General features: G+C 38.8%; 2 protein-coding genes and 1 long non-coding RNA gene across 4 annotated transcripts in view; 1 reads left to right on the forward strand and 2 right to left on the reverse strand.

The window, feature by feature from the left end:
• Positions 1-25,087, forward strand: LOC128318028 (uncharacterized). Its single transcript, XR_008301466.1, has 3 exons — positions 1-102; positions 7,536-7,645; positions 20,200-25,087. It is a non-coding gene; the product is annotated as an uncharacterized LOC128318028 (long non-coding RNA).
• bmp5 (bone morphogenetic protein 5) lies at positions 8,560-18,633 on the reverse strand. Its single transcript, XM_026939386.3, has 7 exons — positions 17,647-18,633; positions 13,743-13,935; positions 11,359-11,507; positions 9,959-10,156; positions 9,611-9,687; positions 9,361-9,471; positions 8,560-9,226 (listed from the first exon to the last, which is right to left on the reverse strand). Exons 1-7 carry the CDS (start codon positions 18,125-18,127, stop codon positions 9,077-9,079), a joined length of 1,359 nt encoding a protein of 452 aa, XP_026795187.3. The 5' UTR covers positions 18,128-18,633; the 3' UTR covers positions 8,560-9,076.
• A 138-nt stretch (positions 25,088-25,225) lies between the features above and the next one.
• The window catches only part of col21a1 (collagen, type XXI, alpha 1), a 50,300-nt gene continuing 48,454 nt past the window's right edge, over positions 25,226-27,071 (reverse strand). For both annotated transcript variants that reach the window (XM_026939531.3, XM_053232757.1), the window contains 2 exons: positions 26,561-26,638; positions 25,226-26,197 (listed from right to left, as the gene is read on the reverse strand). In XM_026939531.3, the coding sequence (XP_026795332.2) occupies positions 26,010-26,197; positions 26,561-26,638 (266 nt within the window). In that variant the 3' untranslated portion in view covers positions 25,226-26,009. The remainder of the gene's footprint in view (positions 26,198-26,560; positions 26,639-27,071) is intronic.

The following is a 27,071-nucleotide window of genomic DNA, read 5'->3' on the forward strand; positions in this document are numbered from 1 at the left end:
ATGGACATTTGTCTTGACAAACACCAGCTGTTGAGGTTTACTTCAAAGAGGTGAGCCATCGCCTCCAGGCCAACCTGGATAATGTTACACAACACAGTGCAGGTGAGTGGGGGGTCTGAGGGCTTTGTCTAGGTTTTGAAGTTCTTTTTTGCAGCCTAAATATGGTCGCAGACATTTCATTGAAATCAGTGGGGTTTAAATTCTAACTTTAATTAGACAGATTTCTGACAGACTTTAATTAACTTTAATCAGTGTAGAACTGATAATGTTAGCTCAACCATCAGAGGTTATTCAAAATATCACAATGTTCTTTTGGAACAAGGCTGATAGGCTGTACAGCACGCAATCAATCCTGCTAACTTTGAGATATATAGCCTGTTATTTGCATCAGAGAAATTCATTTGTAATATATATGTATGCAGTATTCATCGCTCCTACCGAAGATTTTTCATTTGCAAGGCACAAGAGAGTCAGTAAATGAGTGATTCTCCCCTTTTTCATCTTTAGTATGGAACAAATCTAGAAATAAATACTCTTTATGCAGAACAGGTTTTACATGGACAATATCATATATCATCAGATAAATCTTGAAAATAGATTAAAGCTATTTTTATTCCTCCATATGACCAGAATTCATCCTCTTTAAAGTAAAATGAATAGGTTCAAGGTCTGATTACAGGATTTATTCTCCTTAATTGTGAAGTCTTTTGTGCTTTGAAGGTGTAGCAGGTGGGGGTGTGGTTTAGTGTAGGTCTTCACTAGAAGGGAGGTGGTTAGGGGCGAGCTAGAGGGGTAATGACTAACGTGGCACACCTGAGCGCTGTTGTAATCCTCTGAAGGAGACTTGAGCATAGTTTTTAGCAAGTGCAATCATTAGGCTGCCCAAGTGAAAACATTCACAGTGACGTTTAGGGTATACATGTGGTACTAGCCACAGCAACCTCATGGCAAACTTTTGGCTATCCATGCAGGGCCAGAGTGAACACAGAGTATTAGGTATTCTCTTATCCTGTAGTGCTTTAATAGGATGTACACTGTGCACAGAGTGCAAGCAAGGACTCTGGCAAGAGTATTAGGTATTCTCTTATCCTGTAGTACTTTAAGAGGATGAACATTGTGTGCAGAGTGCAAGCAGGGACTCTGGCAAGATTATTAGGTATTCACTTATCCTATAGTGCTTTAAGAGGATGTACATTGTGTGCAGAGTGCAAGCAGGGACTCTGGCAAGACTAGCTATGATAGTATAACTAAAAGGGAAAGCCAGAAGGTAAAGCAGGCATGAGGGCATAATGGGACATAAAGCGGCCAGCCACTCCACCATGAACAAACCTGAGTGAATGCGTGAGAGTAGGGGACGACAGCATCCAAACATCCTACCATGCAAACAAAACACCCTATGCCCATGGACCCTGCAGATCTGTGCCTTTACCTAAGAGGAAAAACTATTAACAAAAGGCTTGACAAAACAGATTTTCAGCCTAGACTTAAAGACTGAGACTGTGTCTAAGTCCCAAACACTAATTGGAAGGCTGTTCCATAACTGTGGGGCTTTGAAAGAAAAAGTTCTGTCTTCTGCTGTAGTCAATGAATAGTCATCATTATTCTAGGTACCAACCAAAAGCCTGCACCTTTTTATCAAATCAGGCATGGCGGATAATTAAAAAAAATAAAAGTTCACTCAGGTACTGCGGTGCGAGACCATTCAGTGCTTTATAGTTAATTAGTAGTATTTTATAATCAGTGTGAAATTTTACTGGGAGCCAATGCAGTGTAGATAAGATGGGGGGTTTGGTGGAATCTTCTGGTTCTAGTAAGGACTCTGTCTGCTGCATTCTGGACTAACTGAAGCTTGTTTAAACAACTACTGACAGCAAGGCATTCAGACAGCAGGGAATAGTCCAACCTAGAAGTGACCAAAGCATTAACAGGTTTTTCTGCATCTTGTAATGACATCATATTTCTTATCTTTCTTATCTGTTCTAATAATATAACTACATGAGCTTCAAATGAGAGACTGGAGTCAATAATCACACCAAGGTCTTTTACTACTGGCCATCCAGAGTTACTGGATCATCACCTGCCTATAACCCCACATGGGTAGCCTATAAAAAATCCCCAGTACATCACACTCATCCTCTGGCCATTTTTGCAAACAGAAGTCCCCCGTGCCTTCAGTAAGTCATAGAACCAAGGATAACTTCCATCCTTCTTCCTTACATAATGGAAGTTAGGCTATATATCAAAGCCGTAATAAGGGTTTTTAACACAATCAATAAGTGCTGATACTATACTTCCACATTTCTTTTGGCACGCAAACAACTTTTGTTTTTTTGTAGTGTTTCACATTAGCTGAATTACTTCCTTGTAAATTTGGTATTTCCCAAGCACAGGACTACTATCAAGACAGCACAGTCGCTATGCAATTGCATCAGTCTGATGGCCATGTAGCTCTTAAGAGAGAAGGTATGCATCTGGCCACTTCTAGTGCTTGCTTTCCCAACTTAAAATTGCTTGTTGCTTCGTGGGTTGAAGTAAAAAAAAAAAAAAAAACACCATAGTGTTGTTCCATACTTGTATATGTGACCCACTTAAGGGGTCCTCAAAATGTTACAGCCATATGTACACAGCTTTTATTTTGATATGCTGTGTTGAGACCCATTTCTCCATCTTTCTTTAATTCTCATGTTATTCTACAGTACTCCTCCCTATGTCTTGCTGGGAGGCAGCTGTCATTATAATTTCCATCTTTGTATGGAAAAAACCAGCAGTGGATCAATACCTCAAAGTATGTGCATAGGTCTTGTCATTACTACTGACACATGCTGTGTGACATGGCTGACAGGAACTGAAGAGTCTGCCAACACCTGTGGTGCTACATTCCCACTATTGGAGTTGCAAATACCAGCATCCCAGCCAGACAAAGAAAGGAATGTGTGTGGCCACTCAAAATTTCATGGCTAAATCCTTAATTGAAATGGCTGTCTTCCATCAAGAAGGCTTGCAGAGCATGAGAGTTGAGCCTCAAGCCATGGAACAGTCTGTTAAGGAGTCAAGTGATTCTTTTTGTGATTGAATTTTAGTAGTTCCACATGTGAGGTCAGGAATTTTTCTGGCTCATCACATGCTGTTGAGACTGTCCGCACCGTAGTTAATTGTTCAAGGGGGGTAGGCACAGAACCTAGGCGACTTGCACACAGTTTGTGGTCACCAATTGCACCACTGGTTTGGTTGACATAAAGGCAGTTGAATTAAGGCAACCTAAGATCCAGCATGAAGCAGATTCTGCCTCTTTTGTTGGTGGGGATTTTTTTAGACAATTTCTTAAAAAGAACTCAGCTGGGCTCTCTTTTTTGGTTGCATGATCAGGCATCAGGATTTGGCAAATTGTGCAACTTAACAAATCATTTAACTGACTCAAATGAATGAAGCCACTGAAAAGACTCAGAAATTTCAACTTTAGTACTGGAAGACAAAGGTGCTTAACGGGTAGCGTGCTGCTTCCAAATGTCCAGTCTGTATTTCAGAGAACATGATGCAACAATCTAGTGCCACCTGTCCTGGTACTAGGTAGAGCAGAGTGTTTTTACCAGACACCAGCAATGGTCTTTGAGCCAGTCAACTTGCCCTCTCATCATCATAGCCAATCCCTATGAATTCCCACACTCCACTGCTATGTCTTCCAGTAGGATTTCCATACCCATTTAGTCTGCAATTTATCTCATTAAAGGCCAAGAGCTGTGTCCCAATGTTAACAACACAACCACCATAGCGACACACACTTTCCGAACCAGTGTGTTAGCTCTTTTCTATTCAGCTGCATGCCGCGTGGATTTACACACAGAGATTTGTCTTCCTATACCACTAATTAGTACCTCTGCATCTGCCAGTGTAACTAATATGAGTGTTCTTTTAGCTTCACTGTGCTCTTGAAAGCACATATGAGCTCTTTAAAGAAATTCAGACTCGTTTGGGTGGCTATGCCATGAAATAGTTTAAGCTTTTGATCCTTGTTGTCGAGTGGATGATCCAGCTTCAGTCTAAAAGCGCATTCACTGCTGCTGAGCTGCACTGCTAAATTTTGCTCTGATCATAAGAACATTCTGATGGCAGTCTATCAGCACTCTCTGCCATGGTGTTCTGAAGTTTAGAGAATGAGAAGCAGCTACTGAGACTACATCAGGAAGCTGTACTAAGATTTCTTCTACACTTCATTGCACTGTTGCACTGCTTTTAACAGCTCTTCAGTTTGCATTGCCACTACCAACTAACTCTTCTTTGTTTCAACTGTGTAAAAGTGCTCACTTCTCCCATTTCAGGGGCCTGAGCAGTCAAATATGCGGTGTTAGAAAAAGGATAATGAATAGTCAGCTGTATTCACATAGACTGCAAGCATCAGAGGACAAGTATTACATAGTGGGAACATTTTATATGCTATCCATGTGAGGTCACATTCACAAGGTGATGACTTTGTTAATGATACTCAGCAAGGAAACAAGCACATGGAAGCACTCCACTAGTTCAGAAAGAAACAAGTTTTAACAGAAGGAAACTAGGTTTAACTATATTTTAGGTTTTAACAGCTGAAGTTGGGGCACCTGTAATTACAACACAGCTCAATAATAACTTGGCATGAGACAGTGGGACAGCAAAGAACAGCATATGTACACACACTGTACAGACAATCTTTCCTACACAAATGCAAGTTACACAGTCATGACATTCTTTGTATGATTTATTCATGACTTTAAATAATGTTCAGAGTGTATAGAAAGTGCTATTTCGGTCAATTCCGACGAAGTTTATGTTTCACTCTTTCTCACTTTTTTATTTATGGGAAAATAAAATGGAGACAACACATAAAACAAGAGCAGCACAATGCCCAGGCTCAAGTTCTAATGCACCTCTGACACGGCATAGTGGGATAATAAATCATTACAGTATACAATGGAGTATACAGTGGAGAGTAAAGGCAAACAGTACTGAGCGTGTTGAAAGGATGTTCAGTATGAGCATATTGTGAATATGGGTTATTATGAATCTTTAGATAAGCACAGAATAGTCTTTATGATCACAGCAGCAGTTCTTAGAATGTACGCATAGAAAAAAAATCATGATTTAAGGACATTTTTTAAGTGTTCAAAGGAGCTCTATAAAGGATATAAAGCTTTTTATCCTCTGCAAGGATAAAAAGCCTTTAGAAATGAGCTAAATCAGTTATGATGTCAAGTCAAAAAGATGACAACAAAATATTTTGTGAAACCAGCCAACAGCTCAACAATACATGTATTTAAGATGTCTTCATAAGTAGTAAAAGATCCCAGTTTGTATAAGCCTTCCATGTTGGGCATGGAAACTGAATGGAAAGCCCCTTCTAAGCCCAAGTATGTAAAGAAACATGTGAGTATGGCACGAAAAGTAAACAGTGCTGAAAACCTCTTTCAAATGGGATGTGAGGTATTTTTTTTGTCTGCCTACCTCCTTGAATACATCCTTGTTTTTGCATTCAGTGCATTGCAAATAAGACATTGACACATGGATTGTTTTATTTAAAGAAGGAACAAAAGATTAAGCTGTAATGGAACACAGTCTTGAGAGATTACCCCAAAATACCTTTACTCTCAGTAATCTGAGTGGAAAAGGCATCACAGCTTGATGGCATGGAGTAAAGTGCATCTATAATGCAGTTAAAACAAGTTTGAGGATATGGGGTCTTTCCGCATTTCCATAGAAATGTGTGCTCTCAGTGAAGGCTATACACACACACACACACACACACAAAACCACACACAAATGGGTTGTCAATGACAGTGTTTTTTGTTTGGTGTTCTGTGCTTCATCTTGTCCCATTTAGCATGTAATATGTGACCCAGATGGTTGGATCCATTCACAGGATTCTGATTGAACATAATGAAAGACTATACAGCCCACCCTCGGCACACAAATAGGAATAACCATATGTGGAAAGATGAAGAAGACAAACTGCAAAACATTTTGATTAGATAAAGTTTCATCAGCCTTGTGGACTGACTGTAAGCTGACACTAGAAAAATAAACTATTAATCCAAGCAACAAAAAAAAAAACAAGGGCAAAAGAGAGGGGGATAAAAAAAAAACAGATGCAGTTTAACATGTGGTTACATTAGTAGAATTTCATAAATGGAAATGGCAATAGCCAAGTCAAGTGAAGTGGGTTTTTAGTAGAGACTTTAGCAGATGAAGAAATGCTGAAAGGATTTCTTGAGTGTGAAAGGATGTCAGCTGTAAGCTGTTCGTAGTTGTTCATGGCTACATTGTGAGCCTGTTCATTTTTATAGTCACAATGTGGTAACAGGGAAAAAAGAAAAGTTTTGGCAACCGACACAGTATAATATACATATGAACTTGAAGGACGTCAAGTTAATAAAGCACAAAGAGCAGGAACAGGGCCTCAATTCAAGGTAAAACCATGATTTACAGGAGCACACAGCTGACATTTGCAATCTAGCGGGCAACGTCCCTTAGTGTTATGGCTTAGGAAACCTCAAATCAAAATACTACTTCACATTTATGTTCCTGGGAAGTTTAACAGTTGTTTAGACAAGATGCCATTTGAGCCTGAGTGTGACGGAAAGAAGATGAAATGAGCATCAGAACATCTCTGACTCACTCTCGAGTTTCCCTAGTTGGACGTGTGCACGGGTTATATAGCATATCGCATGGGACGTTAATTCAAGTTCAGAATGGTAACCGTTCCAGCATACCCGTTCTAGCAACCACACAGCTTAGTGCCCTCTGGCAGAAAATCCCATAAAATATTCATTCATCTGGGCAGAAAGGAAGACATTTACCAGAACTGGAAAGAATCCCACAATATTAAACAGTAGATGGAATTGTGAAGTGGCAGCAGAAATCAAGCAGGGCAGTGGGCCACAGGAATGCAAATCTTCTGCACTGCTATAAGTTAAGTTAGCAGGTGGCCTCCTCTAGTCATTCTATGTCAACACTTGTTTTTATATACAGCCTACATAACATCTGGTTGGCTGCACAGCTGCTTTTAATTAAGTGTAATCCAGTCATTCAAACACACATCAATGGCAAGATGACAAGTATATCTCAGAAGATATTCCTGTATTTCAAGTGGGTCAACATACTGAGAGTGTAGATATACTGTGTATATATATATATATATATATATATATATATATATATATATATAATCTGTTTGATTTGAAACAAAGCCAAGGCTTTAAAAACATATGGACACATGCTCAGTAGATGTGAAGATAATTGTTGTGACAAAGGGTGTGGCAACTTAATTTTTAATGTAATTTTTAAGCTTGGCATGTTCGAACTACAAAGTGGAATAAAACATAGACACCAACAAGCTAGCCAACTAATATTAGTGATCATGAGTTAATGATGTATTTATTTTCACAACACAGCGAACTGTATGGCCATTGTTGACCATCTACTGCATCTATGTTGATTGCTATAAAGTAGATACTACTATAAACTCATTTAAAGTAGTGACGTGATATTTTATTTCCTGTTGACAGTGTGAGGTGTCCACGTTCACGACATCATATGCTGAACTTGGGACTGAGGAAACCTCTCTGTTGGAGCAGGAATTTGAAGGGGAGTTTTCATTGGGTTTTCCTAGTCAGAGGTGAGAAATTTACAAGCTTTAGTTCAACGCAGAATAAATAAATTGACTATACTAATTGTTCATTCCTTAATGATTGTAAAATATTTCAAAACCTTGGAATTATAAGGTTCTATCCCACTTTTTTGGGACAAAAATTCTATTTTACAGTGCAGAAAAATATAAATGTTATTTTAATTCCATTGAATGTATCTAAGTAGTTTTAGACTGTAATATTGCTTAATTATTGGCTCAATATCTTAAAAGTGATACGGAACATGATACTTTTAAGTATAATTTACTGTTATATAATTAAGTACAGTTTATTAGAGATTGGTATAAGAATATAAAAAAAGTTTCATTCAGTCGATTTCAAAATGGTTGGTAAAGTCCAAATAGTTAATTGTGCAGGTGACAAGAATTTCCTACAAATGTTTATTGGCTGATGACATCAAAACTGGATAGGTGATGAAATTCATTTGATCCTGTACGTATAGCAATATACATTACCACAAAGCAGCTTTACAGAGATCTGTGTGTAAACCCTTGATGAGTGAGCTCAAGCAAGGAAAAATTCCCTGGGATGGCATAAAAAAACCTTGAAAGGAATCAGAGTTAAAAGGAAAACCATCCTCCTCTGGGTGACATCAGATAGTTAGATTGGGATAATTATAGTTTAACAGTCATACAGGTACAGACAGACAGTAATGAATGTGAGTTTTGATGTAAGCACAGCATAAGACACTAGCTTGAAATCAGTGGTAGTGCAGTTTTTGGGAAGCGCAAGTCATCTAAGTGAAATTATTATTATTCACAGTGACACAAATGTCATTTATAAGTACATAGGTCTTTGTAGGAAAAAAAGTTTTGCTACCTGTTGTTAAGCTGATAATGCAGAATAAAGAAAAAAATTTCAATAGCATTTTTTGTAAACATATTTAATAAAACATGAACATTGTCCTAATACAATAAATGCAATATTTTGCAAAAAATATATATATATTATTAAAATTACTAATGTAAATGCATATAAAGTCTGAAGGAAATCAAAACATCGGCATTTAAAATCACCAGAAATATTGTTCATGATCAAAGGGGCAATAATAGCTGCTGCTTACTTGACTGGCCTCAAACAGGTTTTCAGGAAAGAGCATTTATTTTCTGCAAGTGGTAAATGTTCAATGAGTCTTCTATTATTTCAAAATAAAGCCAAATAAATAAGCACATTCATGAGCTAATATATACATAACACTGTACATCACTGTAAATCTCAAAACTATCTATCTGTATGTGTTTTATTCCAGCAATATTATAGAAGTGGCAGGTTTACAAAAAACAGCTTACTCTAGAGTCTCCAATTAAAAATGAACTTAATGTGTAATCCCCACTGATGTGTGTTCACAAAACAAGGGCTGATGTGTGTTCAAAAAACAAGCCCTCAAACATACATGGACTTCAGTGGCACCCACAAGACCTGACTACCATATTGCGGTATTTTTTCAGAATTACATTTGAGCTGTCATCAAAGTATAGCACAGATATTGCGTTCAGCTTGGTTGGTGCACAGCAAGGCTTTGGCACATTATCAGGAAACATGAGATGGACCTGAATGGAAAACCAAAAAAATTAAATCAGTTTTTGCAGAAACATTACTAACGTGTCACCAATATCAGGCTTCGTTGTGTAATTATGACACGTGCTGCATTCCCTTAATATAAATATATAAAGTTTATATTTACCAGAGTTTGCACAATTGCATGATTTGTTGCATTCATATGTGCATTGAGCGGGAATGAGCATTCTCCATCACAGTAAAATGCCGCATACCCTTCAGGTGCAATTATCCAGTCCTTGAAAAAGCAAAGGGGGAGAGACAGAAAGGTAGAGCAGGAAGACAACATGTTACCTTAAGAGAGAAAAGCATCATTAACAATCTTAGAATATTACAAATTTGTGTTCATCTTGGTTTCTCTGACGCATGCCCCGTACCTGCCATCCTAATTCGCGGAAGCTGACATAAAGCTCATGCTTCTTGCAGGCCTGCTTCTGTTCGCTGATGTTTTGATCTAGATAAAGGCAACCAAAACCCACCATCAGTGTTCAAACGCTAGCATAGTCATTTACTGTTGTTTAGTCTACTCCTGCATGGGTGGGCTCTGTGGCCAACCCTCATGAGCACTTCTTCTCTATGTCCAGCTGCTAGAAGGTATTCTCCCAAACAATGAAGCAAAGAAAGACTTGTCTTAGTTATCTAAGGATTTACAGAAGTGTGTAATGTTTAATCCATATTCAAAGTAGAATGTATTGCCTAGATGCAGGTTTCATATTATATAATACCTCCAATCCTGGAAGCCTGTGAGGTTTTCGGTTGACTTCTGCCTTTGTTTCTAGTAGGATTCTTCCTCTTTCCCCCTGTGGCTCTTACAGAGCGCAGCAACACTTCGCTGGCTTTGAAAAATGCCACAAGAAAAGGCTGCTTGGATTGCGGCCCACTCCTGCCAATGATCCCAGCGGATTTCATGTTGATGCTTCGACCTATAAATTTAAAAGGCGAACACATTTAAAAATGTCAAAGGAGTTACTAATGTAACTCATACAAATTTATTTTTGTTTGTGGAAAAATATGCTGCCATGCAGTTAACATTAATCAATGACTGAATAATCCAATTTAATAACAGACACCGTAACTTGACATACACTAACCCAGTGTAATCTCAAAACACAGGACTGTAAAGAAAAAAATCACTCCAAACTCTAACTTCTAACCTAAACTTATACTGGGGTAGACAAATCAGATTTATTAGCTAACCCACATGGTAAGTAAAAGCTTTAACGTGCTTGCCCAGTCCCCTGTTTTGGTTGGTTGGTTGGAAACTGGCTGGGTTTAAAAGCGGTAATTAGTGTAATAACTGGTGAAGAGCAAGTTAGCTAGTTAAGTGAATTAACACAAATATGAGCAAATATGAGCATATGAGGATTTTCTTCTTCTAACAAAGTTTCCTATGTAGCACACTATGTTTGTGCCCTCATAAAAAAGTCAGCAAGTCATTGGCCAACATTTTGGCTAGAAAATTTGGTTCTTTCCTCACACATTAAAAATATTATTTGACTATGCCTAGTGTCTCTTGACATGTTTAACAGTGAGCAGACTGCATGTAGTAAGCAGGAGAGTTGTATTATGGCTGTGAGCCAAACTTTATTTTCATCAGTGTTTCCACAAACCGGCGTGTTCATGATTCTGAAAAGAATCTGGGCATGCTAATTATTCCTCCCCATAAAAACAGTTCTAGCGTCAGCCAAGTTGTGCCTTGGCCAATGTGTGTAGTGCAGCAGGTGGCGGGAATCTGAACTGTGCAGTATAGTTACAGTGTGGAGGTGCATCACAAAGGCATGAAGTGCATTAAGTTTAAACATAGCTACATACCAAATTAAAACTGTTTTGCGATAGCTAATATGGAGCAGGGTTTTTCTTTCTTTTTTTCAGTTGTCAAACCTACTACCCTATAAATAAATAATGACTAGACCAGACATGAAATCTTCTTATCCCAGGAGCCTGAGCTAGTGATTTTTCCACCCATTATTAGAATAGTTTAAAGAAAGTTTCATACTATGTGCATGAGTACACGGGTACTGAATTTCATAGTGCCACTAGGCATTGGTAATGGAATTTGATAACTTTACAATGCATCCATTATTTCTTAGATCAGTTACGAATAACATCTGTGTCATTTCCTTACCGTCCATGGTCTCTACACACAGCTGAAGGCCCATGTTCTGCTGCGGGTTAAGCACCCAGTGGTTACTGGTGGCTGTGATGTCAAACACCAGCCATCCTCCATCTGAGGCACGGATTTTCTTTGAATCGAGCAAAAATGTTTCTGCATCCCTAAATAACAAATTCAGAGTACAGCTGTGAGAGTAGGTCTTATAAATTATGGTCATAAAAGGCCTGAATTATCCAATAACCACTTCCAAATGCAAGCTTCAATATGAATCTGTTCCAGGCATTCCTTTGTCATCTTGGCATTAATATCATGGACCGGCAATTCCAGTTAATCTAACTGTCTGATGTTCCAAAACAGTCCGTGGGCCACACACCGTGAGAGCAGACACAAAAAAAGCTGATCAGAGACAGTCACAGGCTCAGACATGCCACACGCACACTTTGGTTCTAATCATACCACAAACAGTTCTTCTTAGACTGTGCTCTTCTTTGACTGTCCTTTTCTTTTTTACTTTTAACATAAACATCTCAATCCTACACAAAAACTAAAAAGTGTTTGCCCCACTTAATCCCATAATCTTAATCCAATTTTATTTGTCTTTTTTTTTTTTTTTTTTTTTAATACACATTTTTAAGAAGCAACCACAGAGCACTCACGTTTTGGCATTACTTCAGTTCAGATGTTAAGAACTGGGTGCTGAATTGTGAAACTCCATTTATCAAAAGAAAAATCACAGCAAAGACTGAGGCAGCGAGGTTGGTTGCTCATTAAAAGCAGAACAGACTAGTTGCTTTAAACCACCTTGTTGGCAGTCACATATCTCTCCATCACATTCACGCCGAGTAGGTATAGGCCATGTATATGGTCTGGCCATACATGACTAAAGATAAGTAACAGGTTTTTTCCAGAGCATTATAACTGTAAAAGGGACAGGTGGGTTAGTTGGCACTCTGTATGGATGTGGCTCTTCTGTCTTGGAGGTCTTTATTAGAAGCAGATGGCCCTGTTTGGGAAACGAGTAGTCTGACAAAGTGGTAGGGATATATCAAATGCGATAACCAAATGGGCTTCCGAGACTTCATAAGTAGGGGAAACTTGCAAATGTTCTGTTAATGGAAACCTTTGATCTCTGGGTTTTATCAGAGAACATGGTGAGAGTGAGGCAGTGCAGGGTCCGAATGGAAGACGAACTAATAACACAATCTCACAACAGGCACATGGACTCCCCTTTGCCTAAGACAAAGAAACATAAAAGTACGCAGCCAAAGAGTTTGGCGCAGGCCTTGAATGACTGTGAGCTGATAGATTAGATAAAGTACATAAGCACAGCTGCTTCTAACCCACTTTTGAGTAGTGGTTCAGAATGGAACTGTTCTCCATGCGCCCATTAATTATGACTGTGTATTCTTCACTATCCTACCAAGCTTCAGCGTTTATATGAATGTCCACAATCACACTTTTTTTTTTAACTATTATTAAAATGCCTGTATAGCACAATGCTAACCTTTAATGTGTTCTAAATCCTATCTCCTATAAATTTCTGGCTTATATGCAAAATAGTATTCACATTGTATTCAACATTTGTGGCAGTGTATTAGCAAATACTGTATTTTACTTTGAAATATAAAGTGACACAACCTGCCACTCATTTAGAGATTTTCAGTATTTAAAAAAATCTTTTTTGGTGCTAATAATGAGAGCAATAGTAGCAGGGTAAACAGACTGCAATAAATCGTTCTAGCTGTTAAAAGAAAATAAAGCAGAATCTATACATTGGATAAATTTTACAAATAGTCTGATTTCAGATTTTAGTAATTGTATGAATTCCTTTCTTTTGTTCAACATTCCTTCTATGAATTTGCAGGGAAACAGTATATTAGCTGACACGTGTGGGCAAAGACAGGTCAGTATTTCAATGGTGACAAATTACGCTCTTAAAACTTCCTGAAACATGCTGTTTAATCACCACTAGAGAAGACTCCAGACAGACTCCAGACACACACTAGTGTAAACAGGATGTCCTTTTATTTTCTGCCTGATTGCCTACCTAAAGTGTTTTACAGAGCAGCCATGGTCTTAAAAGACTAATGGAAAAATGTAAACCCGAATGGTTAGAAAATTAATCCAGGCAGCGTTGTCGGATGACTGTGATGACAAGGGCTAGGAATATGAATGAATTTTTGCATCCTCTTTCGTTCTCAAGAACGAAATAATAATGTTTTATGCCCTAAATCTAGTGGCAAGTTCCATAGCAATATCATCTGTGCCCCAGTAAGACAGAACGCTTGACCTGGTTAAAATTAAATATTGTTAAATATGCTTTCTTGAGTAGCAGTACTTCTAACTCCATAACTGAGTATTTGTTATATATGTGTGTGTATGTGTATTGTACTCACCTGTTTTGATATTCCTTGATCACCTGGTATATGGAGACCTTTAGTGTGACGTTTTCATATCTCCCATGACTGTGATCTTTATAGATGCGAAACTCTGCTGCTGTTACAGCCTCTCCATCCGGAATTTGAGTTAGGTCAAAACGGAACTCTTTATAGTGTCTCCTCTGGTGGGAAAAATCTCTGTCTCTCTCCACTGCAAAAGAGAGCAGCGGAAAAGTGTTGGAAAAATGATACACAACTCCATTCTCTTTAGATCAAGAGGTCTCGGCTGGAGGGGCATGATATTGCCTCACACACGATGTGTTAACAGTTGCGTCCTTTAAATGGCCATCGTTCAGATTTCAAACTCTAAACATTTAGACGAAGGAAAATAAAATCTCTAGTCCGTTAAATTAGTCAAATGAGCAGAGGTAACGTTTTTAGTACTGGGCCTCTGCTGTGAGCTTTCAGTATTCTCCCAGTATGATGAATGATCTGGCCGTTAAGCAAAACAGGCCTTCACTAATGACACTCTGCCCTTCAGCATAGACAAGTCCACAAGATAAAGTGTTTGTTCTCTTAGACAGGCTGGCAATATTAACATATTTCACATATTTTACCTCACGGATGTTTACTTTTTAATTGTCATGTTTAAAGTACACACACATTCCAATGATAATAAGACGTTGCGATGCGAGAAAGATATTTAAAAATATGTCTCTATTAAAGATTTAGCGTTTTCCTAAACTCATAACACTGAAACACTATAAAAGTACAGCCAAAGCTTTAGAGACAACATCCCTGATTTATAGACTTTATGAACTTGGAACATTCCAAATATCTAGAATCTAAACAACCAGATGTTTATATGTCTTAGTACACTATAGTCGTGGTTGCTATCACATTGAAAAGCAGTGAAATCATCCACACAAGGCCTAAAATAAGAGTGCAAAGTGATAACTAAAGAGACAGCATTGTAGCTCCATAGTGTCAGTGATATAACGCAGCACTGTTTCTCTGATAATTTATCTATAGTGAAAGTCTATGGCTACTTAACAGGAAGAGGTCAGAGGCCAGGCCCGAGTCATACCAGCTGCTCAGGCTCAACTTCAAGCCTGGCCTGCTAATTAAGAACAGGGGTTGGGGCCTGCCAGGACACAGACAGCACTGGTTTAATTCATAGGATTCATTTAAAGCATAACTTTTTGGAACAGCGTCTGCACTCTGAGCAGTGGACCTGTAAAGCAGTTACTTTTACATGACTGGAAACCATATGTATGCTTGTTGCATATCCATTTTGTGCATCTAAATTTTAGATGATACATGTAGTGTTATTGATTTTTTTTAAGATTTAGGAAGAATTATGATGTTGAGATTCATTTTTCAGTACTGTTCATTGGGGGAAAAAAAGAGGTTTAATCAAAATCATGAAAAATGCAGTGACATCCTGTCACAAAGTTTTTGTAGTATGTTTTATTAGGGAAGGGTCAGCTGCCAGAACTGCTCTGAAATTCCATATTTCATTCTACCTCCAAATAGATTTAATATTCCTAATAAATCCCTTTAAGAGAGTATAGCAAAATATAAATACAGGACTGAATAAACTGCTGGTAATACTTCAGTATAGTGTATTAAGAGGTTAAGAAATACAGCAGCTTTTAACTGCATACACTGATTGCAGCATGTTGGTTCTGGCTCACTCGAAATTAGAAGACCTGTTCTTTCAAAGTGAACTGTGTACATGCCCTCATGATTCTAAGTGAAAACATATGTAGTATAGTCATTGTAATGGCTTTCCCTGTGGGCTACCTAAGCTGAAACGTTTCAAAAGGTCAGCCAGAAATTTAATCTGCTTTTTTCGCTCTCACGTCAAAAATCCCTGATATTATTTTTGACAATTTAACAACTTTTAAGTACAGTAACTGAGACATGCTCTGAAAACTCAATTTTAGTAATTCAAGCTCTCGTGAAACGCGATGCAATACAACCATGAACTTCTGTTCATAAATTCTGACGCGAGAAACGGCAACACTTGCAAACGTTTCATGACTAAAACCAGTCTACCCTGTCCGCTGTCCTCCCTTTAACAACAGGAAATAATTAAGCCAAATTATCCACAGGTCAAACATTCATTTGATAAGTTTGCATGAGCTTCTGGGTGAGAGGGGTCATGGCTACTGAAGCATTACAGTCTTAATCATGCGTATCGCTGTGACTCTTTCAAAACACACAACATTCCAGAAACCAGGGCCTTAATAGCATGTATTCAACACAACACTTGAGCATGTCCTAGAGAATTTATTTAATGTTTCCTGCTTTCACCCCCCCCCCACATACCATACCATGTGTACGTATACTACGTCTAACTGAATTTGCACAGACACTACAGAGGCTTTACCAATTATTTGATATAATAACACTCTTTAGAGGCCAGTGTCTTTTCATTCTCTAACCTGTAATTGTCTCAGAGTTTCCAGAGACTATGCTGTTCTATTTTATCTGGTTTATGGAGATTTAAATGGCATGCTGCATATAGTTTAGCCTATACGTTGTAAATGAAAGGGTGTCAAAAATTTAAGAATAGATGCTGTTTTAACATAAGAGTACGTCGCTTTTAGAGCAGGAACTATAAATGTACTTACACATTTAGCACACGTTTAATAAAGACGATTATAAAAGACGTTAAGAAATTTTAATTACTCATTACAGATTAATGTATTTATAGTGTAATTTGAGTCATGTTCATATAATTATGATTCATAATGACTGTTTTAGAAGGTTTCATAGATTTAATAATGTGCATTGTCAACAGTGGGACATGCTGCATATAATAATCTAGTGTGTGATTTATATTTATCTTAATATAGTGGTAGGAGCAAAACACTGATGATCGTCTACAGTTTTTGTCACAGGGAATTTTATTAATTATATGTAGGACATTTCACAAATGGAGAATAAGCGAATTAACACGTTGCTGTTTACACATTGCATAAGCCAGTGATTCTGAAAGTGAGGTCTGGGAAGCATAGCCAGGGGATATGTGAGTTATTTATTTATTTATTTTGTTTGTTTATTTGTTTGTTGTACTATAGTTACAGCGACGGAAATCACAACCCATCATTATCAAAGTTATTATATTTATTATCGAGTTTGTAATGGTGACTTGAATACGAATTTCAATAACCTAAAAACAAATAATGTCAAGTTGGACTGTTGGACCTAATGTGTTCTGTTGAGGGAAAGTTCAAGAAATAAAAAGCTCTATGGTGCCAATAAATAACCTAAATATTATTGTAGATTTGAACTGTTGGTTATATTTTAAAATAAATCTGTACTTGCGGGGTCAGTGGAATTTATTACAGTTAAAGGGGTCTTTAGCTGCAAAATTCTGAGAACGTCTGGAAAGTTTTGGAAAGTGCTCCACAGCTTCACCACACTGAATATAGCCAAATTAAATCATATGTTAAAATAGTACTACCAATAGTAAAGTATTGTGTGGCTAGTGCCCACCCCTTTCCCCCCAAGGAAAATGTTACTAAGGCCAAGACAGACTGTGAACAGAGTTCTGTTTGTGAAGATAGGAGCTTTCTCTATATCTAGATATGTATTGTTGTCTACAGGTTTCAAGCCCAGGGGGTGCATGTAATATTTTGGCATGATTCCGCACAGCCTTTAGTTTATGCCAGCATGTAAAAACAGTAGTTTAAAATGGTAGGGCTTGTTATATTGGTATGAGTGCATTGACGACACTGGACAAGCAGACTATGTTTACGCATGTAACAGACTACAGCAGTCTGATATGCGGTTATTTGGTGCTGGTAGACTCTCAGAAAGTTTGCCACGAGCGTTATGCGCTACCCAAACCAATGATCCACAAATAGAAACGGTTTAAAGGCATCAACTTCCTCGGGTAATGGATACCTACCCAGATTGACAAAGCTCATGACCATGTCGGCATCGTTCAGAAAGTTTGCGTCGTGGGAAGTAGCCAGAGGTGGACTCTGACTTGTCCAGGCCACAGGCGCGCGAGAATATCCATATGGAGCGCTGTGCTGACTTTTACGCGAATTTCCCAGAGAGTTCATACTGATCGCTTTGCCTGTGTCCTCGAGTAGCGCGTCCTCCTCCGCTTCCTCGGTCGCCATGGCGTTGTACAGATCGAGCATGAAGAGAGGTGCCGAGGATGCCTGCTTTGCCGGAGAGAAGGGTTTCGGGCGATGGGGCAAACCCAGGATGGAGAGAATCTCCCGCTGGATTTCTCGGCGCTCGTGGTTTCTCAGGCGTCTGTAAATGAAGCTCGAGTGGACATGGTTGTCCCCTAAAGCGCACTGGACGCTCTGGAAGAAGCCGAGGCAGCTCCACAGGAGCGCGAAGGCCGCTCCGGCGCACAGCGCTAAGAGCCTCATAGCTGCGAGCTTATGATGCTGTTTCTTCACCACGCAGGTCTCGGGCTGTTCATGAGCTCCATGACAGTGCGTGTACCATTCATAATACTACTAAAAGCAATAAATAATAGGCTAGTGAAAACTGCACCTTGTGTCCATCTGATGTGTCCAAAAAGTCAAAAAGGTCGCAGTTCTTTGTAGTCTGATGGTTCACATCACGCTTGTTCCTTCTGATTCACCGCGTAAACTTGGGAGCTTTTTATTCAAAACTTTCTAGATGGCCTACCTGTTACCCACAGTGGTAAGGAAAAAGAAGAACTCCAACTTACAGATTGCTCCTTCAGGTTTGTGTAGTTCGAGCTCCGAGAAGGGCTGGAGAAAGCGCGAGGCGGCCACGACAGAGAGCTCCGAGGCGCAGGAGTGAGGAGTCGCTGCTGAAAGCCGCTGAGCTCCAGCGCTACAAGCGGACACATCTGTGTGTGTGTGGGGGGGGAGAAAAAAAAAACAGAGCTGAGACCGAGTAGTCCGTCCCACACACAGGATTCGTGTTCACCTCTAGCGGTCGCATGAAGTCTCGTTGACCACGCTTCAGCGTGAAACTAGAGCCACTTGATATATGACACCCGTAGTAATCATGCAACGTCCCCGGATGGAGTTTAGTTCATGCACTTTCTAGTGTAAGTGATTTTTACCATGCTCACTTGCTTCATTTTTTGCATGCAGTATTAAAAAACAACAACAACAAAAAGGAAACTGAAAAATGTAGAAACAATATGGAAGCATAACACCTGTTGCTGAAAAAAAAAAAAAAGTTCTAAACTCCTTGTCACTGAGGCGGTGCCGTACCTTCAAGGGTACACCTTCTGTACCTTTACTGTGTAGGATGAATTCAGGTACACTATATGGCCAAAAGTTTGTGGACACCTGACCATTACACCCACATGTGGCTTGACTTGCCCAAACTGGTGCCACAAAGCTGGAAGCACCCAATTTTATAGAACGCCTTTATATGCTGTAGCATTACACTATCCCTTCACTGGAATTAAAGGGCTGAGCCCAAACATGTTCCAGCATGACAGTGCCCCTGTGCACAAGGCTGGAGTGGAAGAACATGAGTGTCCTGCAAGGAACCCTGACCTCATCTCCACTGAACACCTTTTAGATCAACTGGAACGCCAACCTTGACATCGTCTGACATCATCGTCTGACCTCACTAACGCTCTTGTGGTTGAATGGGAAAATCCCAACAGCCATGCTCCAAAATCTAGTGGAAAGCCTTCTCAGAAGAGCGGAGGTTATTATAACAGCAAAGGGGGAGTAAATCTCGAATGGGATGTTCAGCAAGCACATAGGTGAGATGGTCAGGTGTACACAAATATTTGGCCATATAGTGTATATTGGGACATCAGGTAAACTAGGGCAGTTTAACTGTTATTGAAATTTGATTTATTGAAGCCATGAATAAGTAAGCTACAAATAAATGTTTTAAACATGTCTAGAGGATGGAAGTAACATCCTACACCAATGTAAATATGTGTCCCAAATTTCGAAAAATGTCATTAAAATGGATTTCAGTCAGGTTTGTCAAACGTGTAATGCTTCTTTAGAAAATGATATAAACATTTTTCTTTCATGCTTAAATAGGCAATATCTTGAATGTATCATGAAATCAGAAATGTATGATGTGTTGGGGTATGTGTTTTATTAATGGCAAGAAAGCTTAGAAAGTTTAAATGTATGAAAGCTATAAATGTGCTAGGAACTCAATACCTTACCTAAAACCCCTGGAGCCATTGTTTCTCTGACAAGTCCTATTAAACGTTTTCTGTATGTTATTATTCTGCATTTTACACTCAGCCAATTCTTTGTTTTGGTGCGGTTTCCATGGGAGACAATAGAAAACCCGTGAGCATAACACCTGTTGGTGAAATAAGTTTTAGAATTTCTTGTTTTTTTCTTTTCCTACTGTATTACAGCCAGATGGCATTATGAACCCATGATTACAGCAGAAAAGCTACACAAATTTTAGATCCATTGTTACCCACAAAACTTCCTTCCATTCATTCATTCTCTGTACCGGTTATCCTACGCAGGGTCACGGGGAGCCTGGAGCCTATCCTAGAGGACTCTGGACACAAGGCCGGGGACACCCTGGAGGGGGGTGCCAGTCCATCGCAGGGCACAACCACACATGAATTCGCACACCCATTCACTCACTACGGACAATTTAGAGATGCAGATCAGCATACAACGCATCCAGGGAAATCTTGGCGTGGCAAGATCTTGGGGTGGCTTCCTGGAGTATCCCTATACTGAAGAAAAAGGGCAAAACCTCTTTTCCCACATTTCCCACAGAATATTTACCATGTCAAATCAAACAGGATATAATTTACTAGGGGTTAAATCTACAGGTCATTTTTGTAGTACTAAAAGACGGCCTAATCTTTCCAGACACAAAACAGAGCAGTCTGTTCGAATGACTAGCATTTATGATTCAGACAAAACTAAAACCCCACTGATACATTGGTAATAATTTCTCCACCTTCCTCAGAAAAAACTAATCTTTATTCAGTACTCAGGACATTGCACAGAGAACGAAGGATGAGGTTTCCCTTTTGTTTGATCAAGATCGTGGTTAAGGAGACACAGTTTGTGTTGATATTTATTTGTTTAATTGACCTGGACATAATTAATGTAAAATGTAATGATAAAAAGAACTGTGTGGAATGCTGATACAACTGTACGAAATCTTAGGTTAGCTACTATCCAGTTTGAATTTTGCAACATTAAACATGGTAGCATTAAATTTACAACAATAGAAAATTGTATCCATTGTCTGTAACTTCAGGAAGCAAGTTAGCTAGCTGGCTTCCACTGAAATCTGCTGTACTTATCAGTAGCTGTAATTACGATCACATTGAAGTGAAGTACAGCTGTGGTGACTGGCAGGGCGCCCAGCCATGTGCAAGTAACGGGAAAGGCAGTCCTGGTAATGGTCTATCCCTCAGAAAGACTCTCCCAGCACACAGCACACCACACCGGTGATATGCCAAATAGCTGTAAAGGTTCCTTCCTAGTTCATTGCCAGCTTGGATGAGCAAACTTGTCCACAGTCCACAGTCACTGTCAAACCTTGAACTCACATTATTTTGTACACAGGTAGCATTTTCTCTTTTGCTCTACCCTAGCTGATGTAAGGGGTTCTCTGGCCAAGTGGTGCCCTACCTCAGTGTGATGGTTGATGTAATCTGAATACCATGTTCTCTAGTGTGTATTAAGTGGGGTGGTGCTCGCAGATTGCGTCACTTCAGAGCATTGGGGATGCAAGGCAAGGAGTCTCGCACTGCAGTGTGGCAGGCCAACAATAAGAGTGGGAAATATGTGTACCAATGTCTTTAGGGCAGTCTGTTTGTTGGCTCAGCTGTAGGGTCCTCTTAGGTTTGTGGCAGCACAGCTCTTTGGGACACAATAGCAAAAAAAAACATTTGGCCTAGAAAAGGCTGGATTTATCATATTTGGGCTCATTCCATAAGCCAGGTCTGTCCTAGTGTCTAGATGCACAACAGGCCAAAACCAACATGGATCTGTATTCTGGTCTGCAATGGCCAGTACTTCTTTGGTCCAAATGTGGGCCAGATCTGTTTTACATCATCCTCTGGATCACCTCTGCCTCAGCATCAATTGCTCATCTGTGTCCATGGTTGAGCCTTTCAGATTCCAGGGGACCATCATCACCAACTCACTGAACAACAACAACATGACCACCATACTCAGAAAAGCACAGCAAAGACTATTCTTCCTATGCCACCTCAGGAGTGTGGTCACCACCTCCATCACAGTCGGGTTCCCTTCTGCCTCTTCCATCCGCAAGACCAGACTGCAGAGTGTGGTCCCCTCAGCTAAGAGGATCATCAGCTGTGAACTCACCAAAATAGGCTATCCAGATACTTAATTGCTCTAGCCTAGAGCAGCTCCTATTCAGCTACCTCAGAACTTTTTGCACAATGCAAATGCTTCATCACACTGTCTATTATCTCTCTATGTCCTGTCCACTATCATGTTATTATTGCACTGTCTGTTGCTGCTGCACTATTTGTTTGTTGCACTGTCCTCTCGTTGTTTGTTGTAGTGTATGTCTTGGGTACTGTTTAATGTTATACTCTGGCTCTACAACTACAACTCGCAGTGATTCTGATTTTAGCCTTTGCTGTTCTCAAGCATTCAGTTTGTATATTCACTGTATGACACCTGTACTTCACATCCATATGTGGGCCTCCCCCAAACTGGTGCCACATAGTTGGAGGCACACAATTGTTTGGAATGTCTTTGTATGCTGTAGCATTATGATTTCCCTTCACTGGCCTTCATGGCTTCACGGGGCCTAGCCCAAACCTGTTCCAGCATGACAACACCCCTGTGCACAAAGCAAGGTCCATTACGACATGGTTTGCCAATGTGGCTGTCAAAGAACTTCACTGACCTGCACAGAGCCCTGACCCCATTGAACACCTTTGAGGTGATTTCCCAAAAGAGTGGAGGCTTTTATAGCAGCAAAGTGGGGACCAGCTCCATATTAATGCACCTGGTTTTGGAAAAGGATGTTCTGCAAGCACACATGGTTGTGACAGTCAGGTGTCCACATACATTTGGCCATATAGTGTACTTACTAAACATAAGACATTTTAAAAGAATGAAAATGATAAGAATATATCTACATATTTACCCTCTGCTGGGCTTATGAGATTTTATACATACAGTGGCAGTTATATCAACCATCACATACAAGGGAAAACAGCCCGGATGGTTAAAGAGCAATGCTTAAACAAAAATACAAAATGTTAAGGCTCAGACTTACAGGGGAAATTACAAGCCCTTGCAAAGAGTATTAGAGACAAGTGTTTAAACAGGCAGAGAGGAAATGAGCAACAGGTGCCTGTGATGAGTAAAAAGACTAACTCAAGCTTGGGAGATTGAGACCTCTGGTGGACAGGGTTGTACTGTTGTGTGCTGGTTTGGTTCTCTTTGGTTCAAAAATGTATTTCTGACTGATCTTGTTTCTTTAGAAGTTTAACTCAGTCATCCATGTACAGTACTGAAACTGGTTAAGACATTTTATTTTGAATATAAGAGCTCTCCACTCTTAGTGAGAAGATATATACATGACAATGTCCATAAAAACTTGTGTATTTTCTTGACATAGATTTTCATTGTTTGTCTACCAAATATCAACTGCAATTTTGGACAGATAAAATTGCTACAATGAAGCTGTAGTCTAGTGTTCGTCAACAGTTGACTTTTTGTGTTGTATAGGCCTTTTTTAACAATAATAATAATAATAATAATAATAATAGTCTTTTTGTATATAGCACTTTTCATTTTGAAATTGAAATCTCAGTGTAGTTAACATTTAAGTTACACATTAAGGAACCAATGTACAAAATCGAATGATTTAACAATAAAGCTTTGAGAATTACTACAAATCAAAGTATATTTTTAAAGGACCCAAGAACTAAGGATAGGCCAAATTACAATTCACAGCACAGGTCTTGCTAGGCAGCCAGTGTAGCTTGAATAAAACTTGGTAATATGCTCTTACTTTCTGTTCCTGACAGAGAACACAATCGAATTCGGGTGTGGACCGAAATAACCAGTTCGAGACAGTCTGATCTAGGTTGTCTCGGTCTGGTTCCAACTCTATCATGGTTCCGTTACAGTGAGAAAGTGATTTGACCCTGAATTGACCCAGCTGCAGAAACTGTGAACCCTGTATTATGGTTTGCAGACAGTATTTTATTTCTGGTAGATGTGACCTGCTAAACTGACCCATGAGCCTAAGGACAGAGCTATAGCACTGCAGAAATGTAATGTGCTGGATTTTTGAACCAATGCACATAAATGTTTTCAACTAGTTATTTATATAAATATCGAATTTTATTCATTTAATTATGCACAGTGTGAAACCAAAATGAAACTGATTAACAAACCAAAAGTATCAATATCACTCTGGTTCAGACTATGAAAGTCTAAAAGTACCAAAACAGAAACAGATCCACAATCTGACGGATACAGTAGGTCATTGACCATTGTAGTTAGATCTAATTCTGTAATTATGAAATACATAATACGTCGTAATACCAGATCACGATGTTCATTGGGAGGATGTTTTCTACATGAGTTTCTATAGACTGGGTTCTGGAAGTCAGGCTCATTTATCTGAGTCTCCTTAAATAAATGAAAGTAGAGAGTGAAAGCATTGCTGCATCTCGAAGTATTTTAATTCAAGCATTTTATTTAGTAATTACTGTGAATTGTTTAGTAACATTCATGTCTGGACCCACTGACTGGTCCTGGGAGTAAAGTGTTAATATGATTCAGCTGAAGGCCTCCAATATACTGTATATACTCCAATATACCCCCTCAACATAAGAGGTGGAGTTAAGTAGGTTTTTTTGGTTTTATGAAGGTTCAGTGATAAGATTTTCTCCTATACACCAGGCAACAAGGAGACTGATCTTTCAGTCATGGCTGAACTTGTCATGAACTTCCTGTGTTGTTATATTTATTACCAATTATATATATTATCCAATTACAGTGTTTAAATCACTGGAACTCCAAATGTTTGGTGTTGAATGTATGTGAGGTGGTGTTGTTCTTCACCAGACAGGTCAAACATGTACAGTGAGAATTTCTGAGACTGCTAATATTTTCATCATTCATATACAACCTTAATACATAGGTCCTGTTTTTTGTGAGCTGCCTTGTGAATCGTATCGACCTTTGCTTTAAGACTGCTCACATCATTTTTATTAAATTCTAATAATCACAAATCTAACATTAAAGGGATAGTGGATTTTATATGGTCTTATATAATAACATACTGTCATATGATTATAACATACATACTTATGATTAGCTATAGCAGTTACCAAATAAATGACAGAGAATGTAATAAAAAGGGATTTTAATTATCAACAGTGAATTAGAAGGCACAAAAACACACAAAACCCAAGGACATTTTAACATTTCAAAATTCTTTGGAATTATTATTCTTTTAAAAGAACAATGAATACAGTAATTTAAAAACTGTAATTTAAAAGCTGTTAAAAATGCATTTTTAAAAAAAAAAAAAAACAATTTCATGGTGCCTAACAGCAAAACAGCTGCTTTATACAAAGCTCACATTTGTAATCCACAATTATAATAATAATAATAATAATAATAATAATAATAATAATAATAATAGACAAGATCTTGGGGTTATCATTTCTCCATGACAGATAGTGAAATGAGGCAAGAAAAAAATGAAGCATCATTTAACAGATTAGCAGAAAGTCGATTTTCAGCATGCAAGCTTATGGTTTACATTTAAGCTATGGAAGAAAAAAAAAGTGATATCAAAAGTATGAAAATGTACAGAATGTTGACTAACTACTCGCAGATAACATGAACATGTTAAATAAGGCAAAAAAAAAAAAATCCTACAGGATGGATGAAAAGCTACAGACAAACACTGGAGGGTGCTAGAGAGTCAGGAAATTAGTAGTGCTATGTGTTCACTTGAAGGCCTGTAAGCATTTAAGTGCTGCAGGACACTTGATGCTACCGTTTGTCTGATTTATTTCACCCTATTTAAAAGTAACTTTTAGTTGTAACTCTGACTGCAATCTTTAGGTTTATGAGAGAAAGTGAATGGGGACAGTTTGTGATGTTGAGAAACCATGCCATGATCCATACACAAAGGGATGCATTTCATTATTTACACTATTAGAGGTACTTAATGTCTCCATGCCTTAGAGACACCCTTCAAAATATGATCGTCCTGAGTTCGTAAAGGTTGTCTGTTAACTTTTCTCTCATTCTCTGAGCACCAAATCCAGACTGGCCTGTTTCATCCAACGCTATTTCAATAGTTTGGCCCTTTAACAAAAGGGTCCCTTCTTAAAACTGCACTATAACACATAGATGGATGACACACACCTGGTGGCCCAGGTTCTCCCGGATATCCCCTCTTTCCCGCTTCCCCATCCCGCCCAGGCAAGCCGGGTGTGCCTGGATGACCAGGTTTGCTGATACCTGGAGGACCCATTGGACCTAGAAAGAAAAAAAAAATACAACATATAGCTTTTAATATAACTCAGTATCAAGACTCGTGAGGGCCATATGTTCTTTGGAGCACATCTATTTCAATTCCAGTTAATGTAGCACATGAAACAAACAGTAAAAGCATTTTTTTTTGTCATGTCCATTGGAAGACAAAGTTCTTACACATTAATTAATATCATAAATAACTGTTACATTAATTTAATTCCAATTCATGCTTTAAGCAATATTCGCACACTAAACAAATAACCATATTATTTTAAACTATTATTTTAGCAAAATTTTGTTGCTGTTTTAATTTCCATATAGAATATGGTCACCAGTTTATTAATAGAGCAGTATACATATCCTTGCCTGGAAGTCCGGGTTGACCTGGGTCTCCAATTCCTGATCGTCCTTGATTTCCTTTTTCGCCTTTTTCTCCTGGATCACCTGGAAAATCCCCCCCAAAAGAAGTTAGTGCACAAGCCTGTGCTGGAAAAATAGTCTGTTTTTCCCTGATATTTTTTGCATATAATGCAAAGTGACTTTAACCCAGAATATATACACAAATATTTTTGGGTGAACTGAATTATAATTATTAGAGTTATTAAAGTATTTCCACTCCTTATCACAAATGGTAGGGGTATTGTCTATAAATAAATCTTTTTAACCTATGCTTTAAAGGCAGAGTATTCTTAACAGTTAAGCTTGTGTACTAGTCACCGGAAGTTTGGGAGTTTTCCCAGGACCACCAGAGAGCTACTGTTGGGCCCTTGACCAAGATCCTTAACCTTCAACTGTTCCAAGGTCATTTCTAGCAGTTATATAAGTGTTGGCCTGGGAAAACTCTTCACATGGTCAGATTTGGACAATTTTTGACTAT

Source organism: Pangasianodon hypophthalmus, chromosome 3 (assembly GCF_027358585.1).
Source record: "Pangasianodon hypophthalmus isolate fPanHyp1 chromosome 3, fPanHyp1.pri, whole genome shotgun sequence".
Taxonomy (NCBI): Eukaryota; Metazoa; Chordata; class Actinopteri; order Siluriformes; family Pangasiidae; genus Pangasianodon; species Pangasianodon hypophthalmus.